The following is a 17,609-nucleotide window of genomic DNA, read 5'->3' as shown; positions in this document are numbered from 1 at the left end:
AATGGCCCAGGAACGTGAGGGAAGGAAGCTGTTTCTTCTCTCTGCCTCAGAGAAAGCACTGGGAAAAGACAAGCTTCCAGAAGAAAGGAGGGAAAAGAAGAAAATAACTTTCCCTGCCTGTCTTTCCCAGGCTAAGTGGCATCCTGCACTATTTCATTCATTCACCTAAGGGTGAGGGAGGCACAATCTCCGTTTTGCTTATGAAGACATCAAGGGTCTGAAAAGTTTAATTACCTACCCAAGGTCACACAGTTAATTTGTGACTATACAGTTATTGGACTTTAAGGAAACTTGAGCCCCGGCTCTTTGGGGAGAAACAGGAGTACCTCTTCCCGGGGGGTCACCAAACACAGAAGTCCCTGTTTACTCCAGCCCAGGATAGATGGAGGGCCTGATGACCCTACCTCAGGTTGCTCCGAGCATCCCTAAGACTGAGTTGCCCAGGGAGGGGACATTGGGCTGAGCTGGGCTGGGCAAGAGGGAGGAGGGCAGTCCTCAAAGGGGATTGGGAGAAGGCTGGTAATGAATGGGCCTTTGGAGAAACTGGTCCGAGGGCTGAGGCCAGGTTCTATTGAAGCTCCTTTCAGGAAAGCTAGCACCCAGAGAGTCTGCAGCTGCAGTGGATGGGTCTGGAGGGGGAGGGAACAAAGCGCCCACAACCACAAACCCTCGTGTCGTCCCTTGTCCTACTTCTGCCACTGGCAAATAAATATATATTCCTAGACACAGTAACCTGAGCAGTGCTCCAATGGTGAGCTCATCCTTGGAAAGACGGAGATGGCATGAATGGCTATGTGCACAGGGTGGGGAGTGGGGGAACGCAGGGTTCAACCCCTGTCTTCCAGGGCTGGCCTAAAAGCAGGACCCTCTGGAGTGCCACCCCCACCCCCCATCTCATCACCTACAGCAGATTGAGGAGGAGGGAGACTTAGACCCAGAAGTCTCTCCACCCACACTCAGGGAAGGATTCTCTCAACTCCCAACCTATCTCCCTGTGGACAAGCCAAGAGACGAAGCTAGACCTTTTGGTCAGGGCCAGAGGGGGCAGGAGGTGAGGGAGGAGGACTTGGGGAAATGGCAGGTAAGCAACATGCATTAGAAGAGGTACCTTTAGGCCAAGTGGACAGAGGACACCTTGGAGGGTAAGAACCCTCTTCTCCCCACCTCTCCCTACCTGCTGATCTAACTCCATTTGTGGTAGGATCTTTAGGGGGGAGGCATGTCTTGAGGTGGTTTGGGGACTTCAGGTGTGGGGATTGAGGCTCTTTCTCTGCTGAAGTCCAGACACCAAGACTGGAAAGGAATACAGTTGTCCCACTTTCCGTCCACAAAGTAGGGTTTGTCAGGCCTGGTCTTTGACACATGATAAGTTGTCCTTTCTCTCCTTAAGGAAACCCCTACCTCATAGTTCAGGGGTGTGTATATCTGGAGAGAGCCTCTCCAGGGCAGAGAGACATCCAGTTAACGGGGCACAAGTGTCTCCATTCTTCCTCCACTTCGCTTTCAGGAAGTCCTAACTTTGATTTCATTCTCAGCTATCCTTCTGCAGATCCAACCTATTTCTATTTTCCCCGACCCCATCCACACTCAAATACGATCTCCGGAGCGTTCCTTCAACCTTGTCACGCCCCCCACTCCCCCTCTTCCGAGGTTTTTCGGTGTAAAACTGTCCCCTCCACTTCTTTACCCTCCAAGCCCCTCCCCATCTTGTCGAGCCCCCCCAGGCTCCGCCCAGCTCGCCCTCCTGGCCACGGCAGCAGCCAATAGCTGAGAACCTGATTTGCATAGCGGCGCCGTGGGGGAGCAGCGGAGGCAAGGGGGAGGGACCAGGCGACCTCCTAAATCAAAGTTGGGAGGCGAGAACTGGGCGGAGGGCCCGCGGGTGCCGGGTTGGGCCCGGCGGGGGGAGGGGCAGGGGGATGGGGGGCGGGCGCAGAGGACCGCGGAGCCGGCCGGACACGGACAGCTCCGTCGCTCCCTCCCTCGGCTCATCCCTGCGTCCCCACTTCCCTCCTCCCCTCGCTCTGAGCAGCATCCTCTGCACACCCTCGGTCCTCACTCCCGCGTTCGTCCGGCTCCCGCGGCTCCGTGTAATTACCTCCTCTCACCGGCCAACCCCGGAACTTTCTCCACCCGGGCCCAGGAGTGGGGGGTGGCTTCGCCTGGGCGGGTTTCAACTAGGGTTCATTGGGGGGCAATCTCTGGAGAAGGGCTTCAAGGTCCCAGAGAGACGCCCACCACCCGCAACCTGCCCCCATCGGGCCTGCCGTCGGGTGTAGGTACCCTCTCGCCCCTTCTACCCCAACCATGACCGAAATGAGCGAGAAGGAGAACGAACCGGATGACGCGGCCACCCACACACCCCCGGGGACCGGCTCTGCCCTCCAGGAAACCAAGGTAACTCGGGAGTCACAAGGCCTGGGCCCCTTGCCCGGTGCGCCCCTGGCCCCCGCGCCCTCTTCCCGACGCGGTCGCCACTGTGGGCTCAGGTGCCCTGGGTCACGGTAGCGGGGCCCCTGTGATCCCTAAGGCTCCGCGTGGCCACTTGGGGGGAGTGGGTTCGCGACGAGGGGCCACAAGGAGCCCCCATCACACAAGCACGACACGCCCTTGCGCGCGTGATGAGCGGATGCGCTACCGTGACCCTCCAGGGAGGTGGGAACTGGTCTTTGTTGGAGGGAATCGGCGCAGCGAAGGCGGAGGGAGTGTGTAGCGGTGTGTAGCGGGTTTGGGACGGTGTACGCGCCGTGTGTGCGTGCGAGGCGCACCCCTCCCGTGTCCGCCAGGTCTCTGTCTGTAGCTCAGTCTGTCCCTCTCCCTTTGCCTGTGTCTCTCTGAAAATGTCTCTACAACCTGTTTGTCTCTGTCTTGGTGTCTCTCTCTGTGCGTCTCTCCCGGGTTCTCTCGGCGTCTCTATGTGTTTATCGGAGTCTCTCTGGACGTCTCTCTCTGACCCGCCGCAGTCCTGCGTTTCCCCGCTCCCAACCGGGCTATGCTCGGGGACGTGAGGCCGCGGCCCAGGGGTGCGCAGCTCCGAGTCCGCGCTGGGGGCTGCGGCAGCGCGGCCCATCGCGGGCGGGGACAGGGGGACTGTTGCGGCTCCAGAGCAGAGATAGGCAGCCCCACCCCCCACCCCGGGAGCGGGACGGGGGGGGGGGGGTGAAGCAAAAAGAGAAGTCATCATAATTAATGAATGTCATAATTAACCCTAATTATGTATGATTGTTACTCCTGCGGGAGTCACAATGAATAAATTATTCCCCAGTGAAGTCAGGCGGAGCCCAGACTCCTGGCGCTGAAGGGGGTGGGGGGAGAACGCAGCTCACATTCAACGCCTCCCCCCACCTCTAATCTGTCCGCTCCCTCCCCAAGTTCCAGGTTTTCGCTACTGACCCGCAAGAAGTTCTGCGGGAGCAACCTGAGCGGGCTGGGGATGAGGAGAGAAGCGGCTGTGTCAAGGGTGCTCCCTGCCCCCTCCCCAGACTTCAGGCTGAGACCTCACTCCCTGTCCCTTCCACCAGGAGTTTTGTTCTCACTCTGCTCCTGTCCTCCAGATGAGGAGGGGGACAGGGAAAACCAGAAATGGGTGGGGTCTTTGGCTCCCCCTGGTATCACTTGCTCATCTACAGCTCTTTCCAATGTCCATCTTCCTCCTCATTCTGTCTTGACCATCCCCCAAGATATGAGGTTAATTCAAGGTCAAGGTCATCAAGGGAGTGACCAGGGGGAGATAAGTAGGACCAGGGTGGGGTCTGGCTGAGACACTCCAGCTACCTCCCCATCCCTAAACCAGAGGGACCCAGTGGGTCTCCATGTACAGGTCTCCAGATCCGCACTTGACCTTCTCCTGGCCCCTTCAGAGAATGAGCCCCTGGGGTCTCAGACAACAGAGTCAACTCCCCCTCAGAGAGCCAAGTCTCTACTGGGAAAGACTTGTTGGGATGGGAGGTTATTGCTTGGCAGTCGTGACAGCTTCTTTCAAGCAGAGGGTCCCAAGAGCTGAGCCCCATCCTAATTTCCAATGCCCCTGACCTTCTCAGTTGCTCTCTAGTTGCCCTAGACAGACATACACAATCCCCCTGCTTGCTTCCCAGAGGCTTGGGGGCATCCCAGGCCCTGCTCTGCTTCCCACGCCAAGGCCTGACCTCTCTGCCCCCTCCTTAAGAGCTCTCCGAAAGCAGGCAGGAGCTGGGCAGTGCTGCCTTAGCAATCAGCAGGCTGCAAGCTCAGCTGTGTGGGGAGGGCGAGGTCAGAGCCTGGCAGTTCTGTACCTCTCTCCCCCCAGCCCAAGGGCCCTGCAGTGCCATCACCTCTGGGTCTGGAGATCCAAGGAGCAGGGGAGGAGGGGGATGCACACCTGACCTGGCTCCTCTGTGCCAGGCCAGTTGGAGCCCTGCCCCTTTGCCGCTCTCCCCCCAGCCTTGTGAAGGACTCAGTAATAACAATACAGGCCGACCTGGGGTCTGGGAGGGTGGTACTCAGGATGGCAGAGGAGGGGAGAGAGAGAATTCAGGGCCCTTGCCAGCCTCCTTTCATGCCCCCACCTCAACCTGTTCCCAAAGAAGTCTCTGTCTCCAGACTGTAGGGGTGAGGGAGAGGGAAGGAAGTGGGTTGGTTGCTGCCCACCCAGCTCAGTTTGAGGCAGGTACAACAGAGGGGGCTGGTGCCCATCAGGCAATGAAGCCAATATTCTAGGCTTATTCATCAGCGTTTGGGGCCCCGTGCGCATTTCTTGCCCGCCCATGTCCAGCCTCCTGCCCACCTTAAGGTTAGGGCTCACGCCTATAACCAAGCTACTCAGCGACCCTGCTAGTGTCGACATCGCCTTCTCTGCGTCCCCATCCCATCCTACCACATAGGGCCTGCCACCACCTGCTTTGGTGCCATCCTTGGGAAGACCCTGCCCTGCCAGCTCTGCCATCTGAGCTTGTGCCAGGTCTGCCACCACCCACCACCTGCTGCCTAGTGCCCTTTCCGGAGCTGGTGGGAAGTGAGGAGATGCTGTGGGGAACTGAGCAAAGAAGGGACTGTCCAGGAGAGATGGGGGGAGGCAGGCAGGCCAGGTCATGCCTCTGGGAGGGGATTCAGAAGAACAGGCCTGGTGGTCCAGGCTCTAAGCCAGACAAGCTCCTGGTGCATTGAAAGTGAATAGGATCCAGCTGGGCCAGCCTGCCAGGGTACATGGCAACTTCTCCTCATGCCAGGAAATGAGTCCTGGGACAGTGAGGGCACCAACAAATGGCTGGTGGGGATATGGGGAAAGATCCTCTCTGGGAACTAGGAATTCCAGGAGTGGGAATACCTGGCTAGGCTGAGCCAAAATGAGGTTTGGGTAGCTAAGCCAGATGTTGGAGGGGGCAGGCTTCAAGCCATTTGGCAGAGGTGCCCCCATCCTGCCCTCCAGCCACAGCCCTTGACATCTGCCAGCCACCCCAGGTGGCATGTTGTTCCTTCCTGCTTCTCTGCTCTCCTGGGATCTGGGGCCCACGCTGAGCCAGGAAGTTGGTGGGCAGAGTCGGGGCTGCCCTGGTGCTGGGGAACATTCTGTTCCAGAGGCCTCTGGTAGCCTGCAGAGGTGGCTCTTGGCACTGAGGCCGGGCGGGACCAGGAAACAGCACAGGCTGGAGAGTAGGGAGGCTTGAAATCTCATTCTGAGGATTACTATGGAAATAATGGCCTTGGGAGGAGGGGAACATGATTGATGTCTTCAAATATTTAAAGGACTGATGTGTAGAAGAGGGAGTAACCCATTCTGGAGCCAAGAGAGGAAAAAGAGCCGATAGGCAAAGATTGCAGGGAGGCAGGTTTCAGCTCTATATAGGGAAGCACTTTCCAGTGACTGCAGCTGCCCAAAGATGGAATGACTGTCCCAAGAGAGGGTGTGCTTCCGTCGCAAGAGGTGACCAATAGAGTCAGACAACCATTCAGAGGGGATGTGGCCAGGGCAGTGCAAGGTGAGAGGGCGGGCAGGGATTGCTCTAGGTGGCCAGGCTTTCAAGTTCCTTCTAACCCTAAACTTCCTGATTGACCTGGTGGACAAGCCCATGGCACAACTGAGGGGCAGAAGTGAAGGCCAAGGCAGGGCCCAGAGCAGCAGGATGCTTCTGGTCACTTGGGCTCAACAGCCAGAGCCACTGGTTTGAGTCCTGGTTCTGCCACTTACCAGCTGAGGACTCCTGATGAGTAAGTGATTTAACCCATGAGCCTCAGTCCCTCCTCTGACAAGTGAGGCAATAATTGTCACCACCTCGGAGGGTAGTGCCAGGATTAATGAGATGCCCCATATAAAGTGCCAACTCAATTCCAGTGCTCTGACAATGACAGCCCCTCATTATATCTGTAAGTTTATGGTTTTGCTTTTTGGACCAGAACCTTGTATTGCTTAGAGAGCATCTAGTCCTGACTCCTTCCTCTTGGATATGGGGAGACAGAGGCTCAGAGGGAGGACGTGAAGTGACTTGCCTTTAGGCAGCAGGCTTAGTTTTGCCCCCTACTCCCAGCGCATCCTCCCAGAGAACTCATGTGCTCTGTGCCCACAGCCCCTGGGCAGAACGGTAGGTGGTTCATCTGCTTCTCTGAGCCTATCAGAGCCCCCAGAGCCACAATCAGCCCACAGAACACATTTGTGTTCTAATTAATTGTGCCTCTGGCCCTCCACCTCTGCCCCAACACCCAGGCATCTGGGGCCTGGGACCTGGGGCCTTGTTTCTCACAGACACACAAAGAAGCCCACAGTGCTACCCAGGAAGCTAGATTTGGAAGGACCTGGGCAATTCAGCATGCCAGACACCCCAGGGCTCTGGCCTCTCAGCTGGCACACTGGGGCCTGCCTTGTTCCCAATTTCACTTCCGTCTCTGTTTCCCACTCTGTCTTTCCGCCTGCTGGCCTCCCCAGGGCTGGAGGGGCCAATATTTTCATCCCCTTGGCACAGTTGCCAGGCTGGCAGCCATGGCACACAGGCTTCCCGGTGTGCCAGCGGGGGACCCTGGCCAAGTCTCCCTGCCTGAAGCCAGGCCTCTGGCTCCCTTTTTCTATTGCTGGTGGAAAGGAGTGGGCAGGGGTAAGGGAGATCTCAACAGGAGGGGAGTGGGGCAAGGATCTGGGTAGAGAGGTTTCCAGACTTTACTCTGGGCAGACTCAAGAAGGGTGCATTCAGATGAGCAGTGGAAATAACTCTGGCCTCACTGCAAAATCCACCTGCACCCAAGAACTTGGGCTCCCTTTAGGATTCCAGCCCTTGCTCATCATTTATTCAACAAACATTGACTGAGCGCCTGTTATGTGTTGAGGCCCTGTGTGGAGATTTGAAGCAACTGTGTCTGCCCTCAAGGGGCTCACAGACTCGAGGGGAGTGAGAAGTAAATGGCAACATAAACTGATTGGAGCTAAAATGGAAGTAGGTACTGGGTATAGCGGGCCCCAGAGGACGGAGTGGTTCCTCTAAGTGGAATTCCTGCAGAGACAGCTCCTGAAGGAGGAAGAGGCATTGGAAACCCTGAAGGATAAAGAGGGTATTAATTGGATGAGGCAGAGAAGAGGACAATTACGTCAAAAGCTCAGAGGCACACAATACGGACGAGTTCAAGTCGTCATGTCTGGGCTGCAGGCCGAAGGCATGAGTTGGAAGGGCAGGTTTGGCCAAGTTGCAGAGTCTCATGGCTGGGGCAAGGGCCGTGGCTGGGTCCTGAGGAGCTATGAAAGGTTTTTAGTAGAATCAAGGATCACCTCCCCGGCAGCTGTATGGAGAGCATGTGGGGATGTTCGAGGCAGAGGCAAAGGTCTGTGGCCCTGAACCAAACTGAGGGTGCTGGGTCCTGAACAAGGGCAGGGCTGTGGAGGTGATTGTATGGGATGGGCTGGGGAGGTGTTTTGGAGGGAGAATCAGCCCTCCAATGGACCCATCCTGAGGGTCCAGGATGACCACTCCCCCATTCCCAGCCTGTTCAAGAACACAGGTGGAGGGGCCGGCCCAGTGGCATAGCGGTTAAGTGCGCGCGCTCTGCATTGGCGGCCCGGAGTTCGCAGGTTTGGATCCCGGGCATGCACTGATGCACCGCTTGTCGCCATGCTGTGGCAGCGTCCCATATAAAGTAGAAGAAGATGGGCACGGATGTTAGCCCAGGGCCAGTCTTCCTCAGCAAACAAGAGGAGGACTGGCATTGGATGTTAGCTCAGGGCTAATCTTCCTCACCAAAAAAAAAAAAAAAAAGAACACAGGTGGAAAACTGGGGACCTGGTGTGTTTTGTTTGGCCCCCGGAGTATTATTTTTTTTAACTCGAGTAAATGGTACAGCTATACGATGAAATCAGTATAGCCATAAAAAAGAATGATGAAACTCTTTATGTATTGGTATAGAATGATTTCCAAGATTTACTGTTAAGTGAAAAATCAAGGCATAGGAAAAATAGTATACCATTTCTGCAAAGAAAAAGGGAAATAAAATCTCTTGAATTTGTTTCTATCCAATTTCATATAAAAGTCTAGATTTCTTTTGAAAAATTGGAAAACCTGGCAACAGTGGGCTGGCCATATGGGCTAGCCTCCATTGGCTAGAGGAAACCAGCCGCTGCTCCCTGGATGTCCAGTTTGCCACAGTCCCCACCACTCCTAATTATATGCCTACCCAGCCAGAACTCCTTTACTCATGGAGGTTACCTGCCTGGCTCCGTAGACATCTGGAATTGTGACCTACCTTCTGGAACTTGGCAGCCTCTCTCTTAGTACTACATCTCACCTCTGGCCCTCAGCCTTCAGGCTGCCGCTGACCGAGGAGATGTCCTGGAGGGGAGCCAGCCCCCTCTCGGCTTCTACTCACAGGCCCTCTTCCTCTCTCAGCTCCAGCGGTTCAAGCGCTCCTTCTCCCTCAAGACCATCCTGCGAAGTAAGAGTGCGGAGAACTTCCTCCTCCGCTCGGGCTCTGAGCTCAAGTGCCCCACCGAAGTGCTGCTGACGCCCCCAACCCCGCTGCCCCCCCCTTCCCCACCATCGGCACCCACAGACAGGGACCTGTCCACCCCAGCCCCCTCCCCCTGCCCAATCCCACGCCCCCTGGTGCCACTCAAACCAGTGAGGCTGCACAGCTTCCAGGAACACGTCTTCAAGCGAGCCAGCCCCTGTGAGCTGTGCCACCAGCTCATTGTGGGTAGGTGCCTGAGACCCTGAGGTGGCAAGGGGAGGGGCCAATGTGGGTGTTGGGGGTGGGCCCAGGGAACTGCCTGACAGTGGGCTCTGGCTATTCAGGGCCCCCAATCCTAACTGTGCCCCTCACCCTGGGTGGACAAATGAGCACCCTTGGCTGGGTGGGTGCCTAGTGTTGCTGTGTTTACTAACAACTCAGGCTTCAGTGCCAGTTCACACCCTGACTGTATGAGGGGTAGGCGCTGGGCTCCAAGGTTGGCATGAGGATGCCCAGCCCCCTGCCCTATCCCCATGCCCTAACCTGCCTCCTCTGCTCCTTGCTCATGAGTGTATCCCCTCTTGACCAACCCCTCTTGCCGAACCCAAATTCTTCCCAGGAAACTCCAAGCAGGGCTTGCGGTGTAAGACATGCAAAGTCAGCGTCCACCTCTGGTGCTCCGAGGAGATCTCCCACCAGCAATGCCCAGGCAAGACGGTGAGTGGGGACCATGTGGAGACGGCTGGCTGAGTGCTCCCAGGACTGGCATGTGGGGGAATGAGTGCCCCTCAAGGCTGGTTCCTGCTGTGGGGTGGTCCTTAGCCTTGGGCAAGGCAAGCTCTCCGTGGGCTGTGACATCCCCGTGCCCTCTCTCTGCCCCCTCTTGCCACAGTCCTCCTCCTTCCGCCGAAACTTCAGCTCCCCGCTCCTGGTGCATGAGCCGCCACCAGCCTGTGTCACAAGCAGAGAGTCCCCACCCACGGGTGAGTGTCCCCCGGTTGCCCCTGATCCCACTGTGGTGCCATGAGAAACCCACGCATTCCTCAGATGGGCACCAGAGTCACATGGCACTGCCAGTTCTTGGCACTGACTGCTACCTGGATGCTCCTGTCCCAAATGTCGGGTTCATTCATTCATTAATCCTTCAACAGACACTTTATACTGAACACCTACTAAGTGCCAGGCACGGTGCTAGACACGAGGACACAGCATTGAAGAAGGTGGAGTTCATGGTCTAGGCAGGGAGTTATCCATCTAGAAATGGATAATCACACAAACATCACTTAGTCACCATTTGGATGAATGCCTGAAGCGAGAAGGATAGGAAATAAAGAGAGGATAAAGCAGGCACTGTCCTCATTCAGAGACACGAAGGATGGGGAGTTACTCCCCCAAGGATCTGGGGAAGACTGGTGTGGGCAGAGGGTGGCCTGAGGCAGGAAGGGGCACAGAGTCAAAGAAAGGACGATGTGGCTGGGGCCGAGGGGGTGAGAGCGAGAAGGTGTAACGAGACCACAGGGGCAGAGCCTTGGGGCCCATTTTAGGATTGTTCTTTTGACTTTATTCTAAGGGCACCTTTTGTGTGTTTACAAGAGTATTCTGGCTGCTCTGTGGATTGGAGGGGCTGGTGCGGAAGCAGGGAGACCAGTTGCGAGGCCGGGACAGTTGCCGAGAGAGTTTGGTCACTTGGACCAGGCTGGTAGCAGTGGAGATGGAGAGAAGTGGGCAGATTCTAGAAATGTTTGGGAGGTAGGACTAGGTGATGGAGTGAATATGGACAGTGAGGAGAGCAAAGGGTCAAGGCTGCTCCAGGTTTCTGCATGGGCACCATGGGAGGACGTGGAGCTCTCACTGGGAAGAGGAAGACTTCAGAGAGGCAAGTGGGGGAGGTGGGGAGTTCAGCCTAGGTCATGCTGAGCTGGGGAGCCGGGGGGGTGGAGGGAGCCAGGGCCAGAGATATGGGGCTTCAGGGCAGAGCAAGGCTGGCAGCTGGCTGCCTGCCCTTGAGGGTGGATCCTCGGCAGGGGCCAGTGGGAAGGTGGACCCCGTCTACGAGACCCTGCGCTATGGCACCTCCTTGGCACTGATGAACCGCTCCAGCTTCAGCAGCACCTCTGAGTCCCCCACGCGGAGCCTGGTATGGTGGGCACCAAAGGAGAGCCTTGGGGGCAGGGGTCTCTGAGGGTGAGGGTCCAGGTGCTGAGCCGTTCCCCCCCTCTGTCCCCAGAGTGAGCTGACCGAGGATGGGGAAGGCAGCATCCGCAGCTCAGAAGAGGGCCCTGGTGACAGTGGTGAGTGGGGGTGGGGACCAAAGGGCAGGAATGGAGCACAATGCAAGCAGCTCCCTGCTGCCTCACACCCTGGCCCCACCCTGGCATCTCCAGTGTTCACAGCCCCGGCCGAGAGCGAAGGGTCAGGAGCAGAGGAGAAGAGCCCTGGACAGCAGGTGAGATGATGCTGGCACTGAGTCCCCGCAGGCCAGGTGGGAAGGGGATGTCGCTTCTCCTTGTCCCTGGTCCATAGGTGGGTGAGAGCATGGTGAGTGGAGGTGGGGACAGGCAATGCCAGGGGGAGTAGGCATGAGGGGGGAAGTCCCCTCCCACCACTGACCTAATGCCTATTTTGCCCACTCCTGCTCCCCCAAGGGTGGGCAGTTCTAGGGTGCAGCAGGCAAAGGAGTATCCCCCTTCTGCATCTCTGGTCCGGTGTCCCCAGGGGTGTGTGAGCACAGCAGGTAGGAGAGTCTGACCTCTCCCTGTCACTGACCCCGGAGCACTGTGTCCCACCTCCTAGCCCCCCACAGTAGGCAAGGTCAGGGCAAGTGGATAGTAGTGGAATGAGGAGGATGTCGCCCTCCCATCACTGACCCAGAGCTTTTCCACAGCCCCCCAAACCCCCCCTGCGGAAAGATGTGGGGCCCATGTACTCTTACGTCGCGCTCTACAAGTTTCTGCCCCAGGAAAACAATGACCTGGCTCTACAGTAAGTCCTCTTTGTGGCCCAGCCCCCCTGGGAAGCTGCCTGGCTCCAACCTCAGGACTCTGTGCTCCCAGAGCTCGGAACATGAGTGTGAGGGGGAACTTCAGGAACCTTCTCCTCGCGTGCTTGAGGCTGCTGAGCCCAGAGAGAAGCCGGAGCCCAGAGTCCAAGAGTGATAGGTGCTGATGTCATGTCTCCTGCCCCCTGCCCGGGCTCTGTCCTGGAGAGAGTCTACCATACCTGTGGTCACACAGTATCATCTGAGGGCATCAAGACTCCTCCCTCAGCTGAGGGGGGCATGCAGGAGGTCTGGGGGCCCAGGACTGCTGTGACGCAGAGAGGGCAGGTCCCTCCTGGCCCACGTGCTACCCCAGCTCTCTCCTCCTAGGCCTGGAGACCGGATCATGCTGGTGGATGACTCTAACGAGGACTGGTGGAAGGTGACTTGGCAGGGTGGGGAGCAGAGGGACCCTGGTAGGCACCTCAGCAGACCCCCCTCTCGAGGGGTACTGCCCCACCTTCTCTACAGGCCCCAAAGATCTCCCCTTCTCCAGCCAGTGGCTTGGCCAAGCCTAAGACCAACCCTTGGGCCTTGCTCTCAGTTTGACCTTCCCTGCCTCAACCTTGTCCCTTTGCCCACCTCATGCCCTTCCCAGGCCAGAAGCCATCTGACCGGGGGCTTGAACAAAGAGAGCCCAGGGTCTGGAGGACGATGGCATTGGCTCTGAGTGGGCACTGGGTCTAGAGAAAGCGGTGGGGGTGGGGGTGGCACTGGTGCTCATTGCCGACCTCGTCCCCAGGGCAAGACTGGTGACCGGGTCGGCTTCTTCCCAGCCAATTTTGTGCAGCGGGTGAGGCCAGGCGAGAATGTTTGGCGCTGCTGCCAACCATTCTCCGGGAACAAGGAACAGGGCTACATGAGCCTCAAGGAGAATCAGGTGAGTGCCTGGGCCCTGCCCTGGCTGGGGAGGTGGGCATGGGAGAGGGGCAGCAGGGGCACTGGCTGGGCGAATGCCCTGGAGGAGGATGCTTGCAGCCTGGCAGCAGGAGGGAAGGCAGATTAGAAGCGGTGCGACTGCAGGGCCCTCCTGTCATCCCCTGCTGGGGACCTGGGGCTGGCGGCCAACATAGGCAGGGGGCTAGAGGCAGCTTGGAGGGGAGGAGTCTAGATTAGGAGTCTAGAGGCTTGAGTTCGAATGCTGGCTCTGCCTCTGGCTTGTTGTATAAACTCGGGCAAGTCCTTTTCCCTCTGTACCTGCTCTGTGAAATGGGAGTGGGGCCGGGCAAGACCAGCTGATCCCAAAGGTCAGCCTCAAAGTGCTGCTAAGTATCTGCTGATGTCCTGGTCTTGCTGCTGTGCCCTGATCTGCTCCTATCACCCCAGCTGAGGGCTCCATCCACATCTAATGCTGGTCCCATCATCCCCTGGGGTGGGCCCCCTGGGAACCATCAGCAGGACTTGGGGCCAGGGCTGCGAGCCGTGCCAGGCCTCAGCTCCATGTCTTTCTCCCTCAGATCTGTGTGGGCATGGGCAGGAGCAAGGATGCTGACGGCTTCATCCGCGTCAGCAGCGGCAAGAAGCGGGGCCTGGTGCCAGCCTATGCCCTGACTGAGATCTGAGAGGAGGCAAGAGGACCCAGATGCCACCCCTGCCCATGCCTGGCCCTCGCGTCTGGCCCCGGAGGGGGAGAAGGCATATGCCTACATTTTTCCTCCCTCCGCCTCTCTCCTAGGGGCCACTCACCATGGCTTGGGAGCCTTCTGCTTTGAGGAAGGTTTTATTTCTTGGGTGGGGTGCCCTGAGGGGGTTGCTCCTCTGGGACTTGGGGGTGGAGGAGGAGGAGAAAGTGAGGGAGAGTGGGGAAGTTCCAGGTAGGTCCACCCAGTGCCAGGCACCCCCAGTCCCGTTGCCATGCTGAGTCCAGCCCTGGGGGGTGTTCCTAGGGAACTTCCCTGCTGCTTCTTCCAGAGAGCCTTTCCGTGCCCACACCACCTTTGCATGCCTGACACCTCCCCTCTGCTTAGGTCTATGTGTGTGACCATGCGGCTGCCTCTTTGGAAGTGCGGCCTTGGGAAGGTCCTTCCTGGGTCCCTCAGCCCTCTGCCCTGGGCTGGGAGGGGTCTCAGGGCTGCGGGAGGGTCCTGAGTCCACCTCTTGGTCTCACCACCTCTGTCACTCCATCAATTCTCAGGAAAGTTCTGCAGGAATCTCTCCCATTACTTGAAACCTGGGCGGACAGAGGGGGGAAGGGCTGAGGTCCGGGGAGGGTGTGGCAAATCAGACTGTCCCCTCAGGTAGAACAGTCACCCCAGAGCAGCCTCACCTTACCCTTGTCCACTGGAAAAGGACACCCAAGAACAGCGTGAACACAGAAACCTGTCTGAGAACAAAAAACTGACTCATGCTTGGTTCAAAACAACCCCCATTTCCCTGTCAGGACTCTAAAAGCCCCCAGTGACAGGACCACCAGCCAGGGGAGACTGTGCTTCTCAGTTCCTGTCCAGGCCTCCCAGGCTCCCCCAGGAGCCCACCCTCAGGACTGACCTCACAATGGCCCTTCCTCACCCCTCTCACCAGGCTCTGTGGGGGACAGGGCTGCTGTTTCGGGGATCCATTTTCTGGCTGTACCTGCTCCCTTGTCTTGGACACAGAGCCCTGGGAGGAAGAGGGAGTGGGAGACAGACAAAGGTGGAACATCCTGTTTGGCCACCAGGAAAGGAAGGGGGTAGACACCCTGGGGGTGGGGTGGGCGCACATAAAGAGGACCCCCTCCCTTGCAGGTTGCTTTTCTCTGGTGCCAACCTCCCTCTCCCCCCAAGCTCAGAGCCTCCTCTTGTGCCCTTGATCATGCCAGCCAATGCCACCCCCCATCCTGGGCACAGTCACACCCTCCCATGTAAGGGGAGGGACACATCCTCCTCCTCACTGGCCCCTGCCCCACTTCTCCCCCGGCAGAGGGGGGGCTCAAGCCACACTGCCCTGTTTGCTGCCATGAGGCCCCCCCAGCAATGTCCCAGGGGCGGGCCCAATGCCCACTGTACATGAGGCTGCATGACGGGTCTGCTGGAGCACTGCCCAGCCCCCAGACCCCTAATTAAATGTTTCTTGTCCCAACCTCTCTGCTCTGTGTATCTGCTTGGGGTAGAGGAAGGAAAGGGGCGAGGAGTCTGGTGGGGGCTGAAGGTACTGAGAGGGGACAAGCTTGAGGCGGAAGAATCTGTTGATCTCTGAGAGGAGGGGTGTGGGGCTCACATTGCAGGGGTCCCCAAGCCTCCTCACTCACTTCCACCCAAGCAGCCTGAGACCAGGGGGATTTGGGAGGTGTTGGAGAGAAAGGCTGGGGAGAGCCGAACTGGAGAATGACGTGGAAAGGACCTGAGGAAGGAGGGTGGGAAGAGGTTTGGGGGCCGCATGAGGGAGAGAGGGTGGGACTGCGGTCACTTTCTGGGCCTACACCCACCTGAGTCGCGCAGGGGGCGGGCACCACCTCGGGACCACACACCCACGTTAGGACCCTTCCGCCCAACCAGCCGTGCTCGGGACTGGGGAGGCTCAGTACCCACCCGAGATCAGCCTCGCCCCCGCAGCCCCCCAAGCCCGAGGCAGAAACGCTGGCGGCGGGGACAGTCGCGGACAGTGGGGCCCTGAGATGACTCAATCACGCCCATCATCGGGAGCCTGGCACGAAGGGGGCCGGCGGCAGCACCCCTCCCGCCGCGGTGCCTGCCGCCCACCTGCCGGCAGAGCAGCCTCTTCCCCTCCGCCCGGCCGGCCGCGTCACCGCCACGGCAGCCACGTCCTGAGCTATTTATAGGCAGAGGGGAGCGCAGAGGGAGGGAGAGGCGGGCTGCGGGGGTGCCAGGGCACCGCCGGTGCTGCCTGCATGCAGAGGGGGCGAGGCCTGACCCTCCTGATACGCAACCGTCCGGTTCCGGCTTCCAGCCTCCCACCCCGGAAGCAAGGTAGGCCAGGTGGGACCAGACCCTGAGCTTTCTTCGAGCTCCTTCACCCAGGGAAGGCCCTAGAGCTTGGAGGGGAGGGTGGCGGGGAGCAGGAGGAGGATGACTCTCCCCTTCCTAGGGCCCCGATGGTGGGAGTCAAAAAAGCCATCACAAACCCAGTCCAAAGGTTTAAAGAGAGGAGAACTTGCATAAATAGGCACTTACTGTGCCCCAGGAACCATGCCAGGAACTGAATTGGTTTAATCCTCTCAATGACCCAGTGAGGAAAGTGGTGCTATCCGCTTTTCACAGATGAAGAAACTGAGGCAGAGATGTTAGGTGGCTTACCCAAGGTCATACAGATTATCCAGGCCAACCTTGCCCCTTTTATACATGGGGAAACTGAGGCCCAGAGTGAGCTAATAATCTGCCCACAGTCACCCAGCAAATTAGTGGTCCAGCCAGTCTCAGAAATCATGTCTCTTGGCTCCCAGTTTAGCTCTTTCCCCACCCTACCCTGGGTCCCTAGTGCCTTAAACCAACAAGATGGAAACAGAAACACCCTGAGATGCTGGGTGGGGTCTCCAGGGATCAAGACCCCACCCCGTTGGAGACAGTGAGAGCCTTGCAGCCAAGCTTTCTATAGACTCCACTTGTGTCTGCCACCAGCTGGCCTGGACCTCCGCCTCCTCCCCAGCCCATTTGCCGCACTGCTGAGCACAGCAGCTTTTTCTGGTGGCTGAACCACTGACAGCATGCTCACAGCCTGGGGGCTGGGAACAGCTGGTGCCCCCACTGTAGCCTCTGTCCTCCTCTGTGCCCAGTCTGGGGATGGCTGGGCCAGCAACACCACTGGCCTGGGGCAGAGGATGCCCAGGAAGCCACTGGTGGTGCCAACCCACCATTTGGCTCTGTTGTCTGACCCACATGTGCCCTCTATCTGCCCCACCTCCGCCTGAGCTTAACCTGTCATGTACTGTGTGGGCGTAAAAGTCACCCAGGCTTAGGGGACATGCAAAAAGAGGAGGAGTCTGGGAGCCAGAGACAGGAGGCCTAAAAGGGCAGAGAGATGGACGCCGGGGGAGGGAGGGGAAGACACAGCAGAGTGATCCCTCTGTGCAACCCCGCCTATCTTGCTAGTGCCACTCTCTTTGGCCCCTTCAGCCTTCTTCACCCTCCATCCTTAACCCCCTCCTCCCAGTGCTTGGGGCAAGCTGGGGGCATGAGGTGTACTTCCAGCCACAGCCCTCCCTGTGCTTTGTCTGAGCCAGCCTAGGCGGTCCCTCTCTCAGCCTCAGAGAGAGCACTGGGAAGGAGGCCAAGGACCCTGTAGCCCTCTCCAGCTCACAGCCTCGCAGCAGCAGCTGAGCTCAGTACCTCCACTGCAGCCCACTGAGTCACACCCTCCCACGTATGGAGAAATCAAAGGCGGGTGCTAGTGGTCATGCAACGCTGGGATTCTGGGGAGTCATTGGTCCCTCCTGGCCTCGGTTTCCTCCTCCAGAAAATGAAGAGTTGGACTTGCTCAGGGATTCTTTACCTGGGGGCCATGAACCTCTTTAAAGGGTATGCAGCATTACATGATGGGACCAGTTGAATGCTCTTGAAAAAATGGACACATCTTTTAATCAGAATTTCATAAGGCTCCAGGACCTGGAGGAGATCCAGCAGTTACTTTAGGGGATCTGCCTGCTAAAGGGGCCTCACAAGCACTGCCCTGGGAAGGAGTTGGAGGCCCATGGTGGAAAGAGGTAACCTCCAGGCCTGGGGTGAGCTTTAGAAAGAAGTGA

General features: G+C 58.1%; 1 protein-coding gene and 1 pseudogene across 1 annotated transcript; one reads left to right on the top strand and one right to left on the bottom strand.

Moving 5' to 3' along the window:
* Window positions 1-1,916: 1,916 nt before the first annotated feature.
* Window positions 1,917-14,992, top strand: STAC2 (SH3 and cysteine rich domain 2). The gene is made up of 12 exons (XM_087441084.1): window positions 1,917-2,090; window positions 2,280-2,397; window positions 8,838-9,144; window positions 9,518-9,615; window positions 9,791-9,881; window positions 10,923-11,035; window positions 11,126-11,189; window positions 11,283-11,344; window positions 11,783-11,880; window positions 12,266-12,317; window positions 12,678-12,815; window positions 13,393-14,992. The coding sequence occupies exons 2-12, from the start codon at window positions 2,308-2,310 to the stop codon at window positions 13,495-13,497; spliced, it is 1,218 nt and encodes a 405-aa protein (XP_087297210.1). The 5' UTR covers window positions 1,917-2,090; window positions 2,280-2,307; the 3' UTR covers window positions 13,498-14,992.
* On the bottom strand, window positions 14,424-16,061 carry LOC147915011 (uncharacterized; annotated as a pseudogene).
* Window positions 16,062-17,609: the final 1,548 nt, after the last annotated feature.

This window comes from Ceratotherium simum, chromosome 16 (genome assembly GCF_057802395.1).
Source record: "Ceratotherium simum simum isolate JZ-2026a chromosome 16, ASM5780239v1, whole genome shotgun sequence".
NCBI classification, from domain to species: Eukaryota; Metazoa; Chordata; class Mammalia; order Perissodactyla; family Rhinocerotidae; genus Ceratotherium; species Ceratotherium simum.
This window is presented reverse-complemented; position numbering and strand designations above follow the sequence as displayed.